The sequence below is a fragment of the Colius striatus genome, chromosome 9, assembly GCF_028858725.1.
Source record: "Colius striatus isolate bColStr4 chromosome 9, bColStr4.1.hap1, whole genome shotgun sequence".
NCBI lineage: Eukaryota > Metazoa > Chordata > Aves > Coliiformes > Coliidae > Colius > Colius striatus.
The window spans coordinates 34,998,152-35,020,103 of NC_084767.1; the positions used below are offsets into that span (position 1 = coordinate 34,998,152).

Consider the following 21,952-nt stretch of genomic DNA (forward strand, 5'->3'; position numbering starts at 1 on the left):
CACTCCCGAGAGTGTGGGTGCTATAGTAGTTTTCCTGGGTAGTTGTTTTGTTTGCCTGCTGTGTCTGTGAGCTTGAGGAACTCCAGAGCAGCCATTGTGCTGAGCACCTGCACACTGACAAACTGTCTGCTGTAGAAGGCTGGCATCTTGTGCTTCTCTCCAACAAGCAGCTATGGAGGTACTCTGCCAGTTGTGTTGATTTTGGCAGTATGTTCTATCAGGAAGCTGAGCCCACAGGGTGCTGGCAGCATTGTGGCATGGCATCAGAGAAAGGTGATGGCCTTAAAACCAGCCAACAGGCCCAAATTCTACTGTCTGGTTGAGGCCAGGATTTCACCCCCTTCTTTTGACTGACTGGTTAAAAAAAAATCTCCCTCCCTCACATTGTTTTTAATCTAGCCAGGAGTGTAGCCATTGTTTGAGACAGTGTTGAAGGTATGATCTTGTACTCAGAATTTTTGCAGGGGATGTTTCAAGAGAGGCTTGAGCCCTCTTCTTATAGTTCTTTTACACATACTACATACTTTTCTAGTGTTTTTGTAGAAATACATCTAAATCTGTATTCATGAGCAACATACCACTGATTCACAGGCTGGGAACTGAGGATTCTTGAGTTCTGAGGAGTCATTTTACAGTGCTGCTTTCCCTGATTCTGGCAACCACACAGACTTCATGTCAGGGTGTTTTCTTTGTTTGCCAAATATCCTCACCTTCAGCAGCAGTAGTGGTGGCTGATACTGGCTCTCTGCCTGTGATGTTAGCTCGTGATGAGCAGGTTTGTGCTGGTGAGTCACAGAGCAGTGGACAGTGGTGCCATCAGTTACCACTGTTGTTGTCCTGCTCAGGGAAGAGCTGCAAAGACAACTGGAATGGGAAGGTGTGGCAAGTGTGAGAGCTACTGGACAGGAAATCCTGAGAGTTGTGAAATACAGAAGGTTTGACATGCAGCCTTCACACTTCTCCTGTGATGGCCAGCTAAAACCTAGCTCCTAACCCATCTACTAAGGAGGTTTCTGAAGCCTGATTGCCATTTATGATTTTGTAAAACATGCTTGTGCACTTTTTTTTGTCTGTAGTACGTAGAAGCTACACAGAGAGAGCAGTCTAACAGGCCATTAATTGCCATTGGCATGACAGAACATTGTAGATCTGTGGTGTGCAGAAGATACTGGTGCTGCCATATGAGAGGCAGATGTGCAGAAATAACACTTCTGCACTTTCCCATCCAGAGAGCAGGAAGCCTCAAACCACTTGGAAATAATCCCAGAGGTATCAAGCCATGCTCTCCTCATGACTAGTTATTTTCAGTATTAAAAGGCAGTCAAGAAAGAGGTAGCTGTACTGCAGAGATTTGGGGCATTTCAAGGTTTGAGGAGGCAAAAATGTTATTAAAGGTAGAATGCAAGTTGGATGGCCTCCACTGTGAGGATCTAGCAGTGCCAGGTGCTCTCTGTGCATCTAGCAAGAGATAACCCTTTCTCCCAGGAGATTACAGCTTAAATACACCATATGCAGTAAGGATGATGGGGGAGGTGGAGACAAAGAGACATGAGGTGCTTTGCCTGAGATAAAGAGTATGGATCAACTGATTTAAACTCATCTGCGGGATGATGCTTCCCCACTAGCCCCCTTGACTAATTCGGGCAATGTAGCACTTGTTCCCTGCCAACTCGCTCCTGATTGCTCCTTGGGCTTGGACACCCTCCGAGCTGGAAGGGGCATGGGGGGCTGGCAGAGAGCAGCAGCAGCGGAGGGGGCTAGGCTGGGCAGTGGGCAGCTGCCTCCTCCACTCCTTGCCTGGGAGGCTGTGGGAGGGTGCAGAGTGATGGAGAGGGGAGTGCAGTAGGAGGCAATGGGAGGGGCTCACGTAGATGGATAAATTCACAGTGCAGGAGGCTTACAGTAAACAGCACTAATGAGTTTGGTTGTGAAGCTGTTTTGGTTGGGAGAATTGTTTTTATGGAGATTTTTGCTCTGGAGTTACGACACAAATCTAATGAACAGAGTTTTCATCTCCTGGGGCAGTGCTGATTGCTTCCAGTGATGTGAAGACTTTCATAACTGAATTTTCAGGTTAGTTGCTATCATTTCCTTAGTGGTGTCAGCTAACTCTCCTAATGTGAACTGACCCTATTTTTGTAGCTTTGACAGTCACTTTATACCCTTTCTTCCATCTTTTTAAAGCTAAATTAAATGAATTTATTAAAAAATCAGCAAGTACGTATTTGTTTTGTATTCTCACTTCTCTTGCAAGTGTCACCATTTTATGCATCTTCTAGCTGGTAGTAGGTAACCATCTCTTTCGACTCTTTATACTTCTGTCTCTGCCAGAGTCGAGTCCTGTTCTAGGTTGGTCTTACACTTTGAGTCCAACCTCATTATCCACTGCTCCCTTCACAGAGGTGCTGTCAGCATGCACAAGGTGCTGGTGGTCTGCTCAGCAAACATTATATAAGTGTTGAACTTGCTGCAGAGGAGCAAAAAGGATTGGATGAAGTGGCTGGGCAGCCGGGATCCTTGAGAGTTCAGCAGAGTTTCTTGTATGTTTCTCATACAATGCCACACCTGAAGGGAAAGACACAAATAGCAATTTGTTCAAGTTCTTGGTCCAACTGTTTAGGCAGTTTATTCAGTGGGGAGCTTATTTTTGGTGAACAGCTAAGCCAACCTCACTAGCAATGCATAAATCTAAAAGTAAGAGTTTGTAATTTTGACATTTCAGGTTTTGCTTTCCCTAAGCACAAGGAAGATTAAAAAGAGTGAATGTCCTTCTGGTGGGGAGAGATGCTGTTTCTCTATATAAATGTAATGCAAACTGCTACCTAGCTACAGGTCCCATTGCTGTAGTGGTTCCTTGATAAGAAGTGGCTCTTGGAGAAGACGACAGATTTGGCACCATGACAGGCATCTGCTGGAAATGTGTGGCTAAATATCAATGCCATTATTTCACGACAAAGCAGAATCAAATATACTTGCCTGAAAGAGATATACCTGCAGAGTCAGATGGGAAAATAGATGTGAAGAAAAGACTATATTTTTAAGTAGGAGGGAAGTGGACATTGTGGATCTGAGTCACACCGCCTGAAGCACAGTTTGTCCTTGATCTAGCAAACCCCACCAAGCATGCGATTGGCCCAGCCTTATTTGAGAGTCTTTTAGGTCCCCAAGGCATCTGCTAAGTTCTCTGGAAGTCAGAGAGGAGGACTGTTGACAAAACCCTGTAATTGTGCTCATCTCTAAGCATTAGAGACTCCAGAGTGGAGTGCCACCTAAAGGGACAGACCCCTCAGAAACTAGTCATCTCTGCTTCTGCCGTTTTCCAAGTTTTCATCAGAAATGCTTTGGTGGTGGAAAGCAGGGTAGGTTTTCCTGCCATACCAGCACGGACATGAGTACCGTCAGTTGTTCAGGAGCATATATCTTCTGGACATCTGAGACAACATTTGGGCTCCCTTTCCTGCTGGTATTGGTTGCACCAACTCACGAGTGTGGAGAAGGGTAGGAGTGTGCTGGGTTCATGGTTCCTAGCCAGGATGAGTAGGCACTTCCCAAAGGAGAGGAGAGATACTGAGGAAGACATTGCCCTGTTCCCAGCTACTGAATCTCTCTTTGTTTCTCTCAGCCTTCTTCCCCCTCTTCCCTTGAAATTATAACTCCAAGTGACTCAGACATAGGCCATTTATTGTGATTATTTCCGGTTTTTTTTTCACCCTTCCTCAATTTACTCTCCACATCTTTGCTGGGGAGAAAGGAGTTGCAGTTTCTGCTTGTGAGTGGAGAAATGGTAGCATTTGCTCTCTGAGTGGAACACTGCATGTCAAGGAGGTAAATTAGCAGAGGATTGTAAGAGATGTGTGTGTGTTATGTGTAGCATATAGATTCATCTCATCTCTGCCAGCATCTAGTGCCCTGACCTATGCAGTACAAGGCATTTGAATTTTAATCAAGTTGGCTGCTGAGTCTGTCCCAGTTAGAGCAAGAAACAGTAGAACTGATTCATAGGAGCTTGAAGGGGAGTGAGGTGAAGAAGGGAGAGGGGTTGCTTCTGTGAAAAGCAGGGAAAGATAGCTTTCTGTAACTCAACAAAAGATGAGCAAACCTGTGTGCAGATGAAGGAGGGGGTGGCTGGGGGAAGGTTACGAGTTGTCTTATTAAGGAGAAGCTTAAACTATCATCTGTACTTGATGGAGGTGAGAGAGATTGCAGTTGTAGCTGCAGAAGAGCTGCCTCCCTGATTGGATTAATAGAAAGGGAAGGTGACTCTAGAACGGCTGCTCGTTATCTGCACTACAAAGGGATTAGTGTGGGTTTGAGAGAAATTAATGGCTTTTGAGTTAGCGCAGAAATACTAATGAATGTCAGGGCCAGAGATGTATGGGGAACAAAATTGGTTCTTTTTTAGAGTGTGTGTATGAGTGTGTGTTAGCTATCCATTTGGGCAACAAAAGTGTGCTTTTTCTGTACCATTTTGAGTTTTAGACTAGGTTTTCAGTTTTCATATTTAGCTGAAACATTCGAGTAGCTTATTTGTCTGCAAAGTACAGTTATATTGATTTCTTTTCCACCTTTTGAGACCTAGTGCCAAAGCAGCAATTTAAAAATTGTTATTATGATTTTAGTCATACGTGCAGGAAATGTTTGTAGGTAAAGTGTAGAGTACTTTGAATGTGGTGTTAAACACAAGCTTAGTTCTGAGTATGTGCAAGATGTGAGGAAGTTGAGGCTGAACTGGCAAGAAATGCTTCCTTTTTTGTTAATGTGTGTGGGAGGTAGCATTCTTGTGCCATTTTTAACCCCATGAGGTTTGCTTGCTCACATTAAGTGTATAAAACAATTAATTCCCGTTCATTAAGTTTAACTGCAACTTGTCTGCTTAATCCTTATAAATCCTTAAAGCTGGTCTTCACTAAAGAGCTAGCCATAGCTTTTACACTCTTGCTATCCTGAGTCCTCCTGCCCATACAAAAAACTCTTCCAACCAACTACAGAAGTGCTTTCAGCCAAGAATGGAAGCATCTCCTTAGACTGTAAGTTACAGGTCAAGTTCTGCTTTCTCACTAATTGCTATCAGGACAGTAACTCAGTTCCTCAAATACGCTCAGTTCCTGACTCTCCTTGTGCCCTGGGAGGACGGAGAGATGCACCCATGAGCAAGGGGTGGTGAGAGCAGCTTGGCTAGTGATCCTGGCTGTGTTAGCTGGAAAGCCCAGTACAGATCAGGATGCGGTAACATCTACATAGGCTTATTCTTGCCCCGTTTCCAAGCTTTGTTAAGACCAGATGCTTCTGTTCTCTTAGCTCTGTGTTGAAGGCCTAGGTATACTCAGAGGTGATTGTGTCTAAAACTTGTTACAGTGTGGCCTGTTACCATGAGAAATAACTAGTTAAGGGAGACACTGAAACTATTTTTTGCCTCTAGCTCTTTATCCCTCTTTCAAAAGTTATCAGCGTGAGGGCAGAAATCACAAGTGAAAGAGCTCCTGTACTACCCTGGTTTGTAACACTACATGTTAATGTTAATTGACGCTGATTTTGTTTTGACCTAATTGTGCTGGGCAGTGGATGAGGAGCTGTTCCCAGATGGCTACCTTGCTCCTGCTTCAGGAACAGCAGTCTCCCAGGGAAATGGGACAACTGGAAGCAGAAAACTTTTCACTTGTATCTGTTAAATCTGCCAGTGTTTGTAAGTCAAGACCCATCACAGGTACCCTTACTGGAAAGGTGAAGTACAAGTCAATTGGGATCAAGAATTTGTTCCACAGGTCTGGGTTGTTTTGCGGTGCCAAGTGTTAATGTTGATGTTAGAGGATAAGAGTAAAAGCCACTGAATTTATGCAGGAACCAGTAAAAATTGCATAGAGCCACATGTCTAGCCCAAGGTGAAAATACAACATTTGCATGTATTAATGGTGACTGAAGTGGTGCAAATCAGATTGGAATGAATTTTGCACTGAAACCTTTTTTTTTTTTTTTTTTTAAACTCAGAAATGCTTTAGTTAATTCCGTTTAAATCCATACCATTTTGGTGCTTGGACTGACTTGTATGTGGTTGGTTTTCTGGGAATGAAGAAAGTTCCCCTTGGTTTCACCTTGGACTGAGGTTTGTGAAAGGGTTTGTGAAAGGGTCTGCACTGAAGCACTTGAAGTGCTGAGGTGTTTAGATGGATGTGTTTGAGTCTTCACAGCCTCTTACTTCTCATTTTTGCACATGTCTGATGGTCCTGAGCCTCATCCTCATAAATCAGCAGAGCTCCTCTGTAGTAATCAGTGTTGTGCAAAAAATTCTGGTCCCAGTCGTGCTGAAATGTGGTAAGAAACTGTCGTTGGACACAGTTCTTCATTCCATATTGTACTCTTCAGGACTAGGTTCTGGGAGACTTTGCAGTGTTTTGTTGCTCTGTCAGTGTTCTTCTGGCTAATTTCAGGGAAATTGCTTTCTTCTTCTCTTCCTGTGTTTCTTGATCTCCTTTTTGTAAAGTGTTTTGGTACTTCTGGGTAAAAAAGTACTGTTTCTTCACTGCCTCCAATCTAGAGTTAGTGTTTATTTTTGATCATAATAAACTATTGGGTGAAGGCTATAGTGGTGGTCCTACCCTTGAGGTATATCATTTGTGGGTAGGAGAGATGGATAAGCCAGAATGATGTAGCAATTTGACACAATCATTTAAAAAGAATTAATGGTAACATTCTAATTTTGTTTCCTCCAGAACATAAGCCAATGTTTCCAAATATTCTGAAGAAGGGATACTTAGAAATTAGAAGAGACAATGACAGCTGCTGGCAAACCTGTTACGCTGAACTCTCCTTGTACAAACTGTACTTGTTTTGCTTGGACAGCAGTGGCAACCAGAATCTTCCCACCGTGTATCCGCTCCTGCATTTTCAAAGGGTCACTGTTAGCGGTTGCATTGAAACCAGGGTGGTGGACACTGTCCTGTCAGACAACTCGCAGCTACAGCTCAAGGCAGAGTCTGCATGGGAGGCTTTGGACTGGGGGCAGAAACTCTGGCAAGCAGTGCGTGCTTCTGTGCCCACTTTCACAAGACAGCAGGAGAAGCTGGAGAATGTGCCAAAGCCTGAAAATAATAGTGACCTTTCTCAAACCAATGGATTGTTGGAGAAGCCTATGGAACTCTTCCTAGCCATGAATTTGACTGAAAACACTAAAGAGTACCAAAATATTCTCAAGTCAGGGACTCTTTATAGGTTAACTGTCCAGAATAACTGGAAAGCATTTACTTTTGTCTTGAACAGGTCTTATCTCATGGCATTTCAACTGGGTAGGCTTGATGAAGATCCTCTGCTGAGCTACAATGTCAATGTCTGCTTCTCGGTCCAGACAGATACTCAGGATGGCTGTGACTCTTGCTTTCAGGTCATTTTTCCTCAAGATGTCCTTCGCCTGCGTGCAGAGACCCGTCAGAGGGCCCAGGAGTGGATGGAGGCACTGAGAACAGCAGCCAATGCTACTAGAAGTTTAACTCAGAACCCACAGGTCACACTTAGGAACAAACCTGGAGATCAACCCTTTAGAAATGATCTTCATAAAAGTAAACGCCAGTCTGTGACCACCAGCTTCCTGAGCATCCTGACCACGCTATCTCTAGAGAGAGGGCTCACAGCTCAAAGTTTCAAGTGTGCAGGTAAGCAACCAAGCTGCAGCATCTATACTCTCTCTCCTGCTGCAGGGAAAGAAAGTCGCTTGGAAGAATGTGTGTTTTAGCAGCACACAGCCATTCCCTGCCTCTCACTGTGGCCATGTTCGTTTTGGTGTGTTAGCCTTTTTTTGCTCTCTGTAAAAGGTGGAGAAAAGCCTGTGGTGTATTCAGGGGTTCACCTGCATTTGATAAGCAGTGCTGAAATGTTAGATCCTGCACATATGGGCCCCTATATGGGCCAAGGCTACCTTACAGGGTGGCTGAGCCACTTTCTTGATTCAGGATGCTGGAAAAATGGTTCAGAATTAAAGAGATTTGAATTCTGGATATGACGCAACTTTCCACGTTTGAGCACTTTTGTTTCCTTTTATTACAGTGTCTCCTCTAAGTTGTTTTTGGAACTCAGTTTCAGCTCTGGGCCTTCTGGGGAGATTCCTGAAAACATGTGCTTCACTGAAACACATCATTTGGGGACATGTGCTCTAGCACTGAGGTTCAGGCACGGGCTCATCTACTCGGTTCTTCCCTTGAGGCAGGGATGAAAACATGACCCTAAGCATCTGCATCTAATTGTAAATTTCAGTTCATTTGACTTCTGTCTCTAGTCCTAAGCAAGATCATTATTTTATCCAGTTTGGGAATGATGTGAAAATAGAGAGGACTCATGTACATGCAATTCATTGTCCTTTTACTTTGGCAAGGACACCTTTGTGGAGCAAATTTGCACACTTTGTGCCAAAATACTCTCTGGCTACCCTTAGTTGCTCAGAAATTATCAGTTACATCAGAAACAGCTTTTCTGAAGGATTTCCCTCTTTTGTTATGGGAGCTGTGAAGGTGCTGCCTCCTCTACACTCCGCTCTGAGATGGGGAAGTCAAATAAGTATCCACAAGATGGATCCAGCCCAGTGTGTTACCCAGCAGATAGCCTTGTGAAACTCAAGAGGACAGCAGAATTAACAGTTTTATTTTAATATTGTTACACACAACATAAAAAATTTATTCCTTTCTCTTATTTTTTTTAATTCAAAATTCAGGAGAAGAAAATTTTGAAATTTTGCTTCACCCTCTGACTGAGATCCAGGAGAGTTTCAAGTGAACATTTCTGGTGACCTCCTGAAAAGCAGGATCATGCCCTGGGATGGCAACAAAACACATCTCCAACGTGAAATAGATTTTAATCTTGCATTATATAATATGGGAGCAGACTTTTATGTGGAAATAGGTGGGTTTCCTCTCCCAAACATGGGGTGATTCCTCTGCACTCACTCATGTATTCCCCACAGAAGTAAGGTGCTCTGACTGTATGGGGCTTGCATGGATTCTTTTCCTGTTACATATGTGACATTGCCAGGACTCCTGTGGTCTCTTTGTAGTTTGAAAAACTAAACTATTGTGCAGAGAAATGTGGCTTGTGGAGACTCTGTGAGAAGCAGCCTCTGGGATTCCCTGCACCAGAGGATGAGTGCACAGCAGTTACTGTAGGAGCAGACCCTTTGTTGTGTGCCTCAGACCTTTAGAAGCCAGTCTTTGAGAGCTGGCTGAAACTTAGAGCTGTTACTATGGCACAAAGAAATGAATAGTTGTAAATATAACTGAGAGAAACTGGGGAAACTTGCCTGTCTCAGAAAAGTTTGTGCTAGGGAGACTTCGGAGGTACACCAGCAAGCTGACACTCTCCTTGTACCTTGCTCCCTGCAGGCAGTTTGTGCTGTTCCCTGGAATGGGCTGCTGTTTAACCTAAGGGGCCTGCTGTTGGTAATTACAGCTTGCAGGCATTGAGAGGGCGTTTTCCCCAGAGCTGCTGGGAAGGCTAAGCTTGGAAAAAGATGAAGAAGGGGGAGGAAGAAAAGTTTTGCTGTGAATTCTTCAGCCATTTAGTGCAAATTCCTGTAATTACCGTCTTTGCAGTCCTGTCCCAGTGGCACATAATACAGCAGAAGCCTTTCCTAATTGAGACCTTACAGGAGGTCCAAATCCCTCCTTTGTTTGGCCTGACAAATTAGTGCCAGAAAGTGGCAAGGTCTGAGTGGGAATCAAAGGCAAACAACACAAAGATGGAACTTAGGCTACAGTAATAACCCTCTCTAGTCCTGCAGGAGTGGGAGGGAAGGAACAGTAATGACCAATGAAAAATGAAGGGGTTTTTTGTTATAAATTCCCTTGACATGACAGCACCTCAGGGCTGCTTTATTTATTTAGGAAAAGTGATTAAATAGTAATGCAACAGGGCAGACTATTGTGTCTTGAGCTACCCCCCTTCCTACAGACCCCTGCTGCTTTGGCTAATTGATTGACAATGAACCTCTGAAAAAGAAGGTTGTTGGGAGGATCTGATGGGGACAGGGTTTTTTTTTTTTCATTTTCTCTTTACAGACTTTGTGGGGTTCCTCTCCCCGATTTTTTTCCCCCATTTGAAATGCCCTCTGCATCCCTCTTTCCTTTTCTCAGAAAAAGCTTTTTAAGGGATTACTCCCAGTGAAGCAGCTGACTGTCATAAACAGATAGGGAAGGATGTGAATGTCTGTGCCTTGCTATTGACAAGTTTGTCTTGGAGTCTGACTAGCACCTTTCAACTCTTCATATACACCAAGGCAGTGGTGTCAGATGTAGTCATGGGGCAGCAGGGACAAACTGTTGATACACTGGAGTCAGAAGGGCAGCTTGAAAAAAGTTTCTTTTGCTTGATCAGCAGATACAAAAGCTTTTCCACACAGTTCTAACTGTCTTACTATGGAAGGCAGGGCATTATTTCTCATAAATTCCAAAAATGAACAAGTATGCCACTGATTAACAATGGAGTGCCAAGTTTTTTATAAACACTTTTACCTTTCATGCCATTCTTCGTATTTTTGGCTTGGAACAGCAATATATTTTGGAACTAGTTAACTAGAAACTGCTAGCATTCAAATGGCAGCATTCTCTGTCATTTGCATGTTCATATAACTGCAGGCTTGATCTTCCTTGTTACTGGGTACAACAGTGTTCCCATGGCAAGTGTTTGGGGCATTTGTGACTTTTGATCTGCTCAGATGAGACTTTGGAGAGACCTGATGATCTGTTGGGGGAGTGTGTGGTGTTATTTTTTGTCTTTATTTGACCTGGAATCAAGAGAAATCTCCAAACTCTTAATGTTACAGTTCATCATCTAGGATGATGTGACTACTGTCAAAACACGTTTGGCAAGTGCAGCATCTTTCAGACCATGGTAGCTAGCTGATAGTGCTCCAGTGGCTGTCCTGTCTCCCTCTTGGGCTGTCTATGGGCTCCTGGGGAAACGCAGGCATTTCTCCTGGAGGAATGTGCCCTCATGGCCAAGAACGCCAATGACGTCCTGGGATGCATCAAGAAGAGTGTAGCCAGCAGGTCGAGGGAAGTTCTGCTCCCCCTCTACTCTGCCCTGGTGAGGCCTCATCTGGAGTCCCGTGTCCAGTTCTGGGCTCCTCAGCTCAAGAAGGACAGAGAATTCCTGGAGAGAGTCCAGAGCAGAGCCACCAAGATGATCAGGGGACAGGAACATCTTCCTTATGAGGAAAGGCTGTGAGAGCTGGGACTGTTTAGTCTGGAGAAGACGAGACTGAGGGGGGATCTCATTAATATTTACAAATACCTAAAGGGTGGGTGTCAGGAGGTTGGAGCATCCCTTTTTTCTATAGTAGACAGCAACAGGACAAGGGGTAATTGGATGAAGCTGGAACACAAAAAATTCCATTTAAACATAAGAAAAAACTATTTCACTGTGAGGATGAGGGAGCCCTGGCACCGGCTGCCTAGGGAGGATGTGGAGTCTCCTTCCTTGGAGGTCTTCAAGACCCGCCTGGGCATGTTCCTATGCGACCTGAGCTAGATGGACCTGTTTCTGCAGGGGGATTGGACTAGATGATCTCTAAAGGTCCCTTCCAACCCTACTATAAAAAAAAAAAAAAAAAAAAAAAAATCTCCTGGAGGTCTGTAAGGAGCCTGTGTCCTCAGATGCCCTTCACTATTGCTATTCCATTGGCATGTGCCTTCATGTTTCCATAGAGGAGGAAGACGCCTCCTGTTTTTGCATAGCTCATGGGGTTTTTGTCCCCTCTTCATCCTTTTTTTTTTATTCTATCCCTGTCCTTCATTAACACAAGCATTTTTTCAGAGAAGTCAGTTGTGTCTGCCAGCTTGGACAGCAAATCCTAATGGATGTGGGAGTTTCAGCCCTCTGCAAAGTGTGCACTACACCCCTTTAGTTGTCAGAGTGGCTTTCCTTGATTCTCTTGTGGGGCGCCTTCTGTCTTTTCCTCTCTGCTTTCTCCATGTCATTTCAGTTGCCAAAAGGATAAATACTGCTATTAGGGCTCCATTGACTTGGCTGTCTGAGCTGAATATTAGATGCAGAGAGGCCAAGGTTAGTAAATGGGCTTTATCCTGAGCTTGCAACTCTGACAAATTTCACAGCAGGTGGAAAGCTTTTGGCTTTCAAGAAGTCATTCTGCCTCTAGTGCTGTGATCCCGTGTGTAGATGGAGGACAGTCCAGCGCAACGTGTGTCTGCTCTAGCTCACTGCTGAAACCAGCCTCCCTACTGCAGTAAATGTCAAGTTCCCTTCTTTTTCCACATCAAAGAAAAGAAAATGTTTCACTAATAGCTTGCAAGTCAGCAAATGTGGTTTTAAAAAAAGTAAAAAAAAAATTAACCAGGTGTGATGTTGACTTTATTCAACTTCTCAAAAAGCCATATAGTTAAAACTTCTCAAAGCCAGATAGCTGAAAAGCATGGGTGCCTCTTCCTTCAGTTTAGCAAATACTTGGTGAACTGTTATCATAACCCAGCACCTATTTGTAGCATGTCACTGAAATAAAAATACTAGGAGACAAATCTTAGCAAACATAGCACAATGATAACATACCAGAAGATCTTTTGGAGGATTGTCAGCACTCTTGTAACATCTTTAGTCCCAAATAACATTTGTTTTCACCTGTCCTGGGCTTTTAGAGTTGTGCTAAGTTCTGTATATGAATTGTGCTTGGTTTCATTTCAATTATCTTGTTGTTCTAAGACTTGAGCAGCTCTTTGCCTTCCCTGTATTTGAGACTGTAAAATCCCCTGAGAATGTGTTTTGCACTGTAAAGGTTTTATTGTTTAAGTATCTTCACTTTAAACAACAGTCGTCCACTCTTGTGTGTGACTTTCAGGCCCTGTTTCTATTGATTCAAAAGTAAAACTTGCACTGCTAACAGTGATATTTCTAAACTTTTTTTCTTTGGTAGCCAAAACCAGATGAGGAGAAAAAACCCCATCGTTCATGTCTAAATTAGTATTTGGAAAATATACCATGTCAGAACAAGACCACTGACTTGTTGGGAAGAGCAGGGAGGTTTCCAGACAAGGGTGACTTGAATTTGTGTAGCAAGGAGCACTTCATTTGCAGTGGACCTACATTGTTTCAAAACACAAGGTCCACTGTGCTTTGGGCAGCTCTTGTTTGAGGAATGATTGGAAGATACTATGTATCTCTTTTACTTGCTTGAGTTGATTAAACTTATCAGTGATCAGTTACAGTCACAGAAACCATTTAATCTTTAGCCATAAGGTGAGTGAGCTCTTCAGTCCAGTTTAGATGGTTTGACTTGGGGAAGTGGCAGTGAAAACTTTTACCCTTGTCTAAGTTGGTAGAAGTTAAGTCCTTCACCTTCCAGGGATTTGGCTGGCACCTTCTTAGAGATTTTTTTTTCCCCACCACAAATAAAATATTTATGCTTATTTCTTTTACTGTTATGAGCTCAATTCTGCTGTCTGTGAGCATGACTCTACTCACAGCATAGGCTCTGTGTTTGTCTATGCTTTGTTTCTTCCTGGCTGATGGGTGCTAGGTACTAGTTCCACTGCTCCCAAAATGTTCTTGATTGCTTGGGGATTTGTGTGATTCATTTATTGTGTGAAGCTAGTCTTGGTGAATCTTTTGGCATAAAGTTCAAAGAACAGAGTGTCAGAACCAGGGAGTCCAAACATCCACCTTTGTTGGAATGGAAAGAACTACATCTGGACAAAAGGAAGTGTTTCAAGACCCAAAAGCTCCAACAGATATGTCCTTCTCCCTCTTCTCTGGAGAACCCAGAGGTTTGTCATGAATTACATGACAAGAGGCAGCTTTATTTGTTGAGCTAGCATCTTTAAACCAGTCAAGCCAGCTTTTACTAATGAAGGCCTTGCTTTCACAGAAAGGCACAGGGAGAATATATCTGCACAATGCTCAATACTTTTTCTGCAATTGCAGCTAATACCAGGTCCTTGAGCTGTTTTGGGACATGACAATTAAGTTTCTTAAGAAAACAAAGCTTATATTATACTGCTGTTCACTCACGGTTTTACCTTGGCCTCATAAGATTTGAATCTACCTCACTTTTCTCACAAAATTTGCTGGAGAAGAAGAGGTGGCAATGAAGTTTGAATCTCAGAAGTTTCAGGGAAGCTGGCATCATAGCAAGACTCGCTTAGCGTGGCCCTGGAAAGAAACCCATCACGTGCACTGTGCGTTTATCCAGCATCAGAGCATCCACGCATGTGTGCAGCCCTGAGGAACCCTACAGAAAGAAAAGGAGTGTGTGTAGATCAGAACGGGGAAATGTAAAAGAAAACCAGAGGCCACCTGGTGGGAAAGTTTCAGGTTCTGAGTCTGTCCTGCAGTATCAGTAGACTGTGATACATACCTGCGCTGTGTAAATCTGAATAGTGCATATGCTGTGGAAGTGCTGTGCAACCAAGAAGAATTCAGCCAAATAACATTGGCAAAAATATATAACCACACTGTAGTTCTTCATGTTAAAAAAGGAGGTAAAAAACTAGCTATGTATTCAAGCAGAAACAGAGATGATTATTTCTAGGTATGTTGACACCTGCTGTATCAAAGAAATGAAACTTAGCAAACCAGGTAGCCTTCAGTGTAAATCATGAGTAAGTGGTGCGGGGGTAAGTGGTCTTCAAACAAACTGCAGAGCAGTAATGAAAATGAAGTTGAGATGCTTTTTGCTAAAGGACCTGGCTACAGCTGAGGATATTCACATACAAATGTCACACAAATGTCTGTCCTGCTCTTTGGTCTCTTCTGTACCTTCTCAGGATATAAACCCAAGCATGAGTGTAATCAATTGGAATACCATTATTAATTATGCTTAAATTATCTACTTAACTCCTAGCTGACAGACTTCAAGAATTGTCCCAGAGGGTGTGTTCAGTCCTCACCTCCAACTAAAGAGTCAGTAAATTACCAAGTCATTCCAGAGGAGCTCCCATTCCCTTCTATTAGACAACACTTCAGAGTCTCAGCAAAGCACCACATTGCAGAGAATAATCCTGTAAGGGCATGGGAGGAAATAATAGCAAATTAGCTTGAGGTGCATGGTTTTCTTCCTTAGTGATGTTGCCCTGAGAGGGGGAAGAAAGGAACTGAAAGGATGCAATAGGAAAATGCAAACTGGCCACGCATTGAAGAGTTGACAAACTGTAACTGTGAGAGAAGTGTGTCTTCATAGCTGTTTGTAATTCCCCCAGAGCAAGTCCTCTGAGAAGAATGGCATCTCGGCCCTTCTCAGCATTTAACACAGAAGCCAAAAGAATCTATTTTCTGATGAAATTCAAGTGGAGACATCCAGTCAAATAAAAAGCTAATTTCCAAACACATAGTTTTGTTGTGGCCATTTGACACAGTATTTTTTTTTGTCCTGGTATATTGATGAAGTGTTATTCTTGACACCAAGCTTACACTTTGACTTTTTGTTTTTTCAGTGTTATATTTGCAGACTTAACTACTACTGGTTTTACTGGGAAGGCAGAATTTAGCTGTGTAACCTGCAGCATTCTTCTATGCTATCTTCTACACAGGATAAGCATAATACAAACATGCAGAATGTTACGTGTGCATGCGTACATACCATCACCTGGCCTGTTTCCACCAGTGAATTTTTTATCAATTGTTCATCTTCTTGGAGATGGTCACAACTCTGTGTGTTCGTCATCAGCATAAAGGGTGTTGTTTACTTCACCTACCACTAGCAGTCTAAAATATTGGATGTCCACATTAATCCAGTCCTTACTGATTGGAAAAAAGCTTGGATGCCTACGGGATGACTCATCTCGTGTTTTGGAGAGATGCTCTGCAGCAGGATGGGTCACTCTGCAGTGGCTTGTCTTCCCAGCCCTGGCTAGCCTGCACGCCTAGACTGGATTGGCTCAGTAAGCGGAGCTGGATTACACGTGACAGGAAAGATGGGGATTTGCTTTGTATCTTTAAAAGACACTAACAAAGACAGGAAGACTGTTGATTTAGGGCTTAGTCCTGGGCTCCAGCAAATAGGCAAGGTTTGCATTGGCTCAAAATGGTTGGCCCATCCTTTGGAATCTGTTTTTAAAAAAAACAGAAGTGAATCTGGAGGTTGGAGACTAGTGAACCCTTTATTTCTGGAGAAACTGATCCAACATGAAACTAAGGTGGAATTTGTAGATTGCTGACATAAATAGTGCGGGATTTATATGTTACTTAGATAATTATAACTGGATAAGGTCAAATGCATGCGACTTCAACAAAGAATATTTTTTACCTTTAATTCATTCATGTTTTGGTGTTTTTTTTTTTTTAAGTTGATAAGAAGCTCACAAAAAAGTAGGCAAGGTGAGTAAAGTGTCAGATTTTGCTTGGAGGTTTATGAGGTTTTGATTTTTTCTTTGGAAAGAGAATTTATTTGGAAAAAAAGTAATACTGGGAAAAGGACAAAGTGTAGTTGAAACTCAGACCTGGGTAGGTGTGACAAGTGAGCTGGATTGTTAGTATGTCTTCCTCTGAAGTCTGTGTTTTATCATAGTGGAGTGAATTGGAATAGATGATGTGAAACACAAGGCCACCAACTAAAGTAATTCTCACCACCTCTTTCTGTTTGTGCTGAACAGGTAGAGCAGTGTCATATGTCTCATCTAACACTCTGAAGGTTGTTTCTGTGCTCCTGATTAGTCTGCTTTATGGCTTATTAAACTGAAAGCCTTTTGAAATCTCTGGGTCATTTTCTTTTCTTCATATTGTATGTTGTTTCTAAATGAGTAAGCTTCTAAACTAATCTGTGACAGATTTAATTATGGTACACAATCACGAGGGAGTTGGCTTTTTCCTGATACTGAGCAAGGAACTTTATTGAATAAGTAAAACAGTTGTGTACTTAATTCTAGTTTGGTCTGTTTCAAGGTGGAGCTACTTCAATCTTTTCTGAAAGGATTATCTGGATAAAAGGAAGAGTTGTGTATGTCTTTCTTGACCATAAGAGTCAACATCTTGAAAGTGGCAGAAATGTTGATTTCCACACTTTGCAGAAGAGGAGTTGTCTTTGTCTTGGATTCCTCCTTCATTTTATTCTCACCATACCTTACAAGAAGAGAAATATGTTATGACTTTTTAACCCTATCTTCCTCTACTTTCTTCCCGAAGTCTTATCACTTGGAGATGAGCCTCTTGATGTTGGTATCTGTACTCTGCTCACAGGCATGTTGTTGAGAGAGGTTCATCTGTGCCCAGTAATACTTTCTTGCTGCTATTTTTTCTAACCCCTATTTTCTTTGCTTGATTCCAAGGTTGTTTTGTTATATTTTCTGTGATGAAAGGTTTGGAATTACTTCTTCCCTCACTTTGTTAACAGTATACCTACAGCTACTCTTCCTTCTGTAGCTTGCTCTATAACGTTCTTTAGGTAGGGATGATTTGGAGTAATAGTAAATATCACAGTATTCTTTTTGCTCTAGGCTCAGGGTTTGTCAGACCTTTGTACAGATTTTATCTGGATAATACTCTGTGTGAGCATTAGGAATAGATGAGAGAGGCTTGGTGAAAGTTGTACTGCTTTTTCCCCCATCATGTGGAAGGTGCTTTCTCTAGCTGTAGGCAAGTAAGTGTTTTTCTGCAAACATTAAATGGTCCCTTCCCCCATCCTGAACTATTTGTCAAGTTGTGTTGTCAGTCTCTGAGGTGGTGAGCTGCGTCTGACCGTCTTGCAGGGAAGAGTGCTCAAGAGTTTAAGGCCAGGAATCAGTATTCGCTTTGCTTCTGGTAAACATGATGAGAAGTTTAAGTACCCGAAAGTCCAGGTGCAGGATTTCCAAGGGCATTAAGCCACAAGCTATTCCTTCCTCCTCTTCTTTCTCTCTCACTCTTGCTCTATTTTTTTCCATCTTAAAAAAACAAAGTAGCGTAAGTGGTCTATGGCACAGAGATATGTTTGTCACACTACATCACTTTGAACTGTGTAACATCAAAGAAAATCAGTGCTTTGATAACTGGATTTGAAAAGATCTTAGAAATAGGCATCATTATGAATCACAACAGATAGGAATGGAAAAGATGGTGATTTTCAAACAGCAAACTTTGTAAAGTAAAATGTAAGGTAGGTGCCAGTGCCACATGCACATCTAAAATACCACAGCCTTACAACATTTTGTAGCTTTGCAGAATATTATTTACTTGAGGATATGAAGAGGAATGAACAATACTCCCTGTAAAAATGTGTTTCTGAGGAACAAGGAAACAAATGTCTCAAAGAAAGGCTGGAATAAGGAAGAAAGCAAAGCGTGCTGCTTTGAGAACTGGAGAAAGGCCAATGTCACGCCAGTCTTCAAAAAGGGCAAGAAGAATGACCCAGGAAACTACAGGCCGGTGAGCCTCACCTCCATCCCTGGAAAGATGATGGAACAACTCAACCTGAATGTATGGAGGATAAGATGGACACTGAACATATGAAGGATAAGATGGTTATCAGGGGGAGTCAACATGGATTCACCAAGAGGAAATCCTGTTTGACCAGCCTGATATCCTTCTGTGAGTGCATAACCGGCTGGCTAGATGAGGAGAGAGCAATAAATGTCATCTGCCTTGACTTCAGCAAGACTTTTGACACTGTCTCCGATAACATCCTCATCAGAAAGCTCAAGCAGTGTGGCTTGGATGAGTGGACAGTGAGGTGGATCGAGAGCTGGCTGAATGACAGAACTCAGAGGGTGATGATCAATGGCACAGAATCGAGTTGGAGGGCCATGGCCAATGGAGTTACACAGGGATTGGTTCTGGGGCCAGTCTTGTTCAACATCTTCCATCAAGGACCTGGATGAGGGGACAGAGTGTACCCTCAGCAAGTTCCCTGATGACACCAAACTGGGAGGACCGGCTGATTCCCCAGAAGGCTGTGCTGCCATTCAGCAGGATCTCGACTGGCTTGAGAGTTGGGCAGAGAGGAACCTCATGAGGTTCAACAAGGACAAGGGCAGAGTCCTGCATCTGGTGAAGAACAACCCTATGCACCAGGACAGGCTGGGGATTGACCTGCTGGAGAGCAGCTCTGCAGAGAGAGACGTGGGAGTGCTGGTTGATAATAAGCTAAATATGAGCGAGCAATGTGTCCTCGTGGCCAAGAAGGCCAATGGCATCCTGGGATGCATCAAGAAGAGTGTGGCCAGCAGGTCAAGGGAGGTTCTTCTCCCTCTCTGCTCTGCCCTAGTAAGGCCTCATCTGGAGTACCGTGTCCAGTTCTGAGCTCCTCAGCTCAAGAGGGACAGAGAACTTCTGGAGAGAGTCCAGCTCAGGGCTACCAAGATGATCAGGGTACTGGAGCATCTTTCATACGAGGAAAGGCTGTGGGAACTGGGGCTGTTTAGTCTGGAGAAGAGGAGATTGAGGGATGATCATATTAACATTTATAAATATCTAAAGGGTGGGTGTCAGGAGGTTAGGACATCCCTTTTTTCTATAGCAGACAGTAACAGGACAAGGGGTAGTGGGATGAAGTTGGAACACAAAAAGTTCCACTTAAACATAAGAAAAAGCTATTTCACTGTTCAGGTGAGGGAGCCCTGGCACCGGCTGCCCAGAGGGGTTGTGGAGTCTCCTTCCTTGGAGGTCTTCAAGACCCGCCTGGGCATGTTCCTGTGCGACCTGATCTAGGTGACCCTGCTGCTGCAGGGGGGTTGGACTAGATGATCTCTAAAGGTCCCTTCCAACCCCTAGCATTCTATGAGTCTATGCTTGGGTAGGAACTTCTTCCACTTTCTCATGTATATAAAATCACCCTTCCTTATGGGGAAGGCATCCAAGATTGCTTGCTGCAACCTTACTCCAAAAACCATCAGTTAGTATGGGCTGGACATAGGGATGAGAAGGGAAGCCTCTCCAACACTTCTGTGCTTTGTCATTCCTCTCCCGAGGAAACACTTTCCATGAGATGGAATGAGTTACTGGCTGCAGGAGGTTGCAAGGAATTAGGCTTAAAATGGTGACTTCTCAACTGCAAATATTTTAGCTTAGGATGATGACGTTTCAAATTGGAGTTCAGCTTATTCTTTCCTTTAGTGTAATGGATAGGAATTAGGGCACTAGCACACACTAATAGCCTATGGAGTGGCAGGGATTGCACAATGGCAGGTGAAATCAGTGTGTCCTCTCCCATCCTCATTCCCCTGTCAAGTGAGTGTTGGCCAGTTGCAGGGTTTCTTTTTCATTGTGCAGGGGTTGTTCTTTGTTGCGCGAGACAGGAGTGACCAGACACCAATATGATTTGCATCAACTCCATTTTATTGTCACATAATCATCACTTATATACCTTTTCCAAATGCTGTATACGTGCTACAAATTATGACACTTAGTTAATACTAAGGATCACACACTATGCATAAGGCCTCAAAGTTTCATTTTTGTAACAACTTAGACACCAACCTCATTGTGTAAAAACACCATCCTTATTGTACTTAAAATATCAGCCCTATTCTACTTAAAATATCACCCCATCTGTTCGGCCTTAAGTTAGTTTTCTCTAACACTAGACTATGGTTATGCTTACCTTACATTTACTTAACTTTATACTATTGTTAGTTACATATGTTACAATTTGTTAGTCAGGTGCAAGCAATCATACAATGCTAAATTGAATGCTCTGTTCAGTCTTCTAACAGTGCTTAGTTTAATGTCCTGTCCTATCTTCTTGCTTTGACCTTGTTTCTGTTACAATCTGCTGTTTTGGTTTTCCCCTTGCTCAAGCTTCCTACCACATAGGCATTCCTTTCTGTCCTTTTCTGTTGCAGAAGGCAATTCAAAGACAAACTGCTGACTTTCTCTGTTTCTGACTGACTCCATAACATTCATTATAGCCCAGGCCCCAACAGCCAGTGTGGAATGTTTATAAAGGTTTGGATGGCATTGAGTTAGGAAACTTCAGTCTCATACAGATGCAGCTTTACCACTAGTACTTCATTAGCTGATCTGATCACGTTGAGCTGGGAAATACTGCAGGTCATTTAGCAGGCTCTGTTCTATCCAATATGAGTTGATGGCTGTATGTAATGAAAGCTAAATGTGCAGCCAATTGAGGTGTAAAAATGGATGCTTCAATACATTTCAGTGAGAGCAAAATCAGAAGCAACTACTTCTCTGTTTCCTTTACAGAGGGGCAAGATTTACCTCTGTTGCGTTTTTAAAAACTTGGACTCCATCGCAGCAGTGGGAATATCTTCTGCAAGCATCTTCCAGGGCTACTAATCAGACAAATGTCATGTCAGGTAAACAGGACTGGTATTTCCTGTCTCATCAGCTCTTCAAAACCTTCAACTTTATGTGTGAATGCATTTGAAAAACTGAAAGAATAGCTGTGCATGTACTACACAGCATTGATACTGAGCATGCTTCCAGGTATGCCTACTGACTTCATCCATAACAGCACAGTGGAGCAGGACTGCACAGAAATTCTTTTAACTGACTAGTTGTGAAACTGCTTTTTTTAAAAAAAGGAAAGAATGAGAAAGGAAAGATGGGAAAATATGTGCTTTGCACTGAGGGAAATATGAAGTTGTTGCCATGTGAGTACTGATCCCAAGCCACAGTCATAGGTCATCTTTTTTTGTAACACACTCCTGAACTACTTCAATTGACTTTACCCTTACAGAAGGCATACTTTCATTCTTTCTACCCTAAAAATACTGTTTTGCAAAAAAATTGCCACTATTTACCATACAAAAGAAAATATCTCTACAATGATAATAGTGCTTAGGTTTTCTGTTTGATTATTAGCTATGATGAGATTGCATTTTTGCACTACGTATGTTGAGTTATACCACTTAACATATTTGTTTATACTTATGCTCTGATCATATGAACAGTAAAGGAGGAGAAATTAACCTGTCTCTTTCATCGACTGACCTGTTTATATATTTGACTTTTTTAAGAACCTGTATATCCTCACTGTTAAAAAAAAATAAAAGGGAGAGGCGAAAACAGGATGTGTCTTACACTGACTCACTTGATT

The 21,952-nt window shown here is 42.7% G+C and overlaps 1 protein-coding gene across 3 annotated transcripts in view; it reads left to right on the forward strand.

The window, feature by feature from the left end:
• Positions 1 to 21,952, forward strand: part of PLEKHM3 (pleckstrin homology domain containing M3) — a 92,915-nt gene that overhangs the window by 13,382 nt on the left and 57,581 nt on the right. For all 3 annotated transcript variants that reach the window (XM_062002819.1, XM_062002818.1, XM_062002817.1), the window contains one exon: positions 6,708 to 7,643. In XM_062002819.1, coding sequence (XP_061858803.1) covers positions 6,708 to 7,643 — 936 coding nt within the window. The remainder of the gene's footprint in view (positions 1 to 6,707; positions 7,644 to 21,952) is intronic.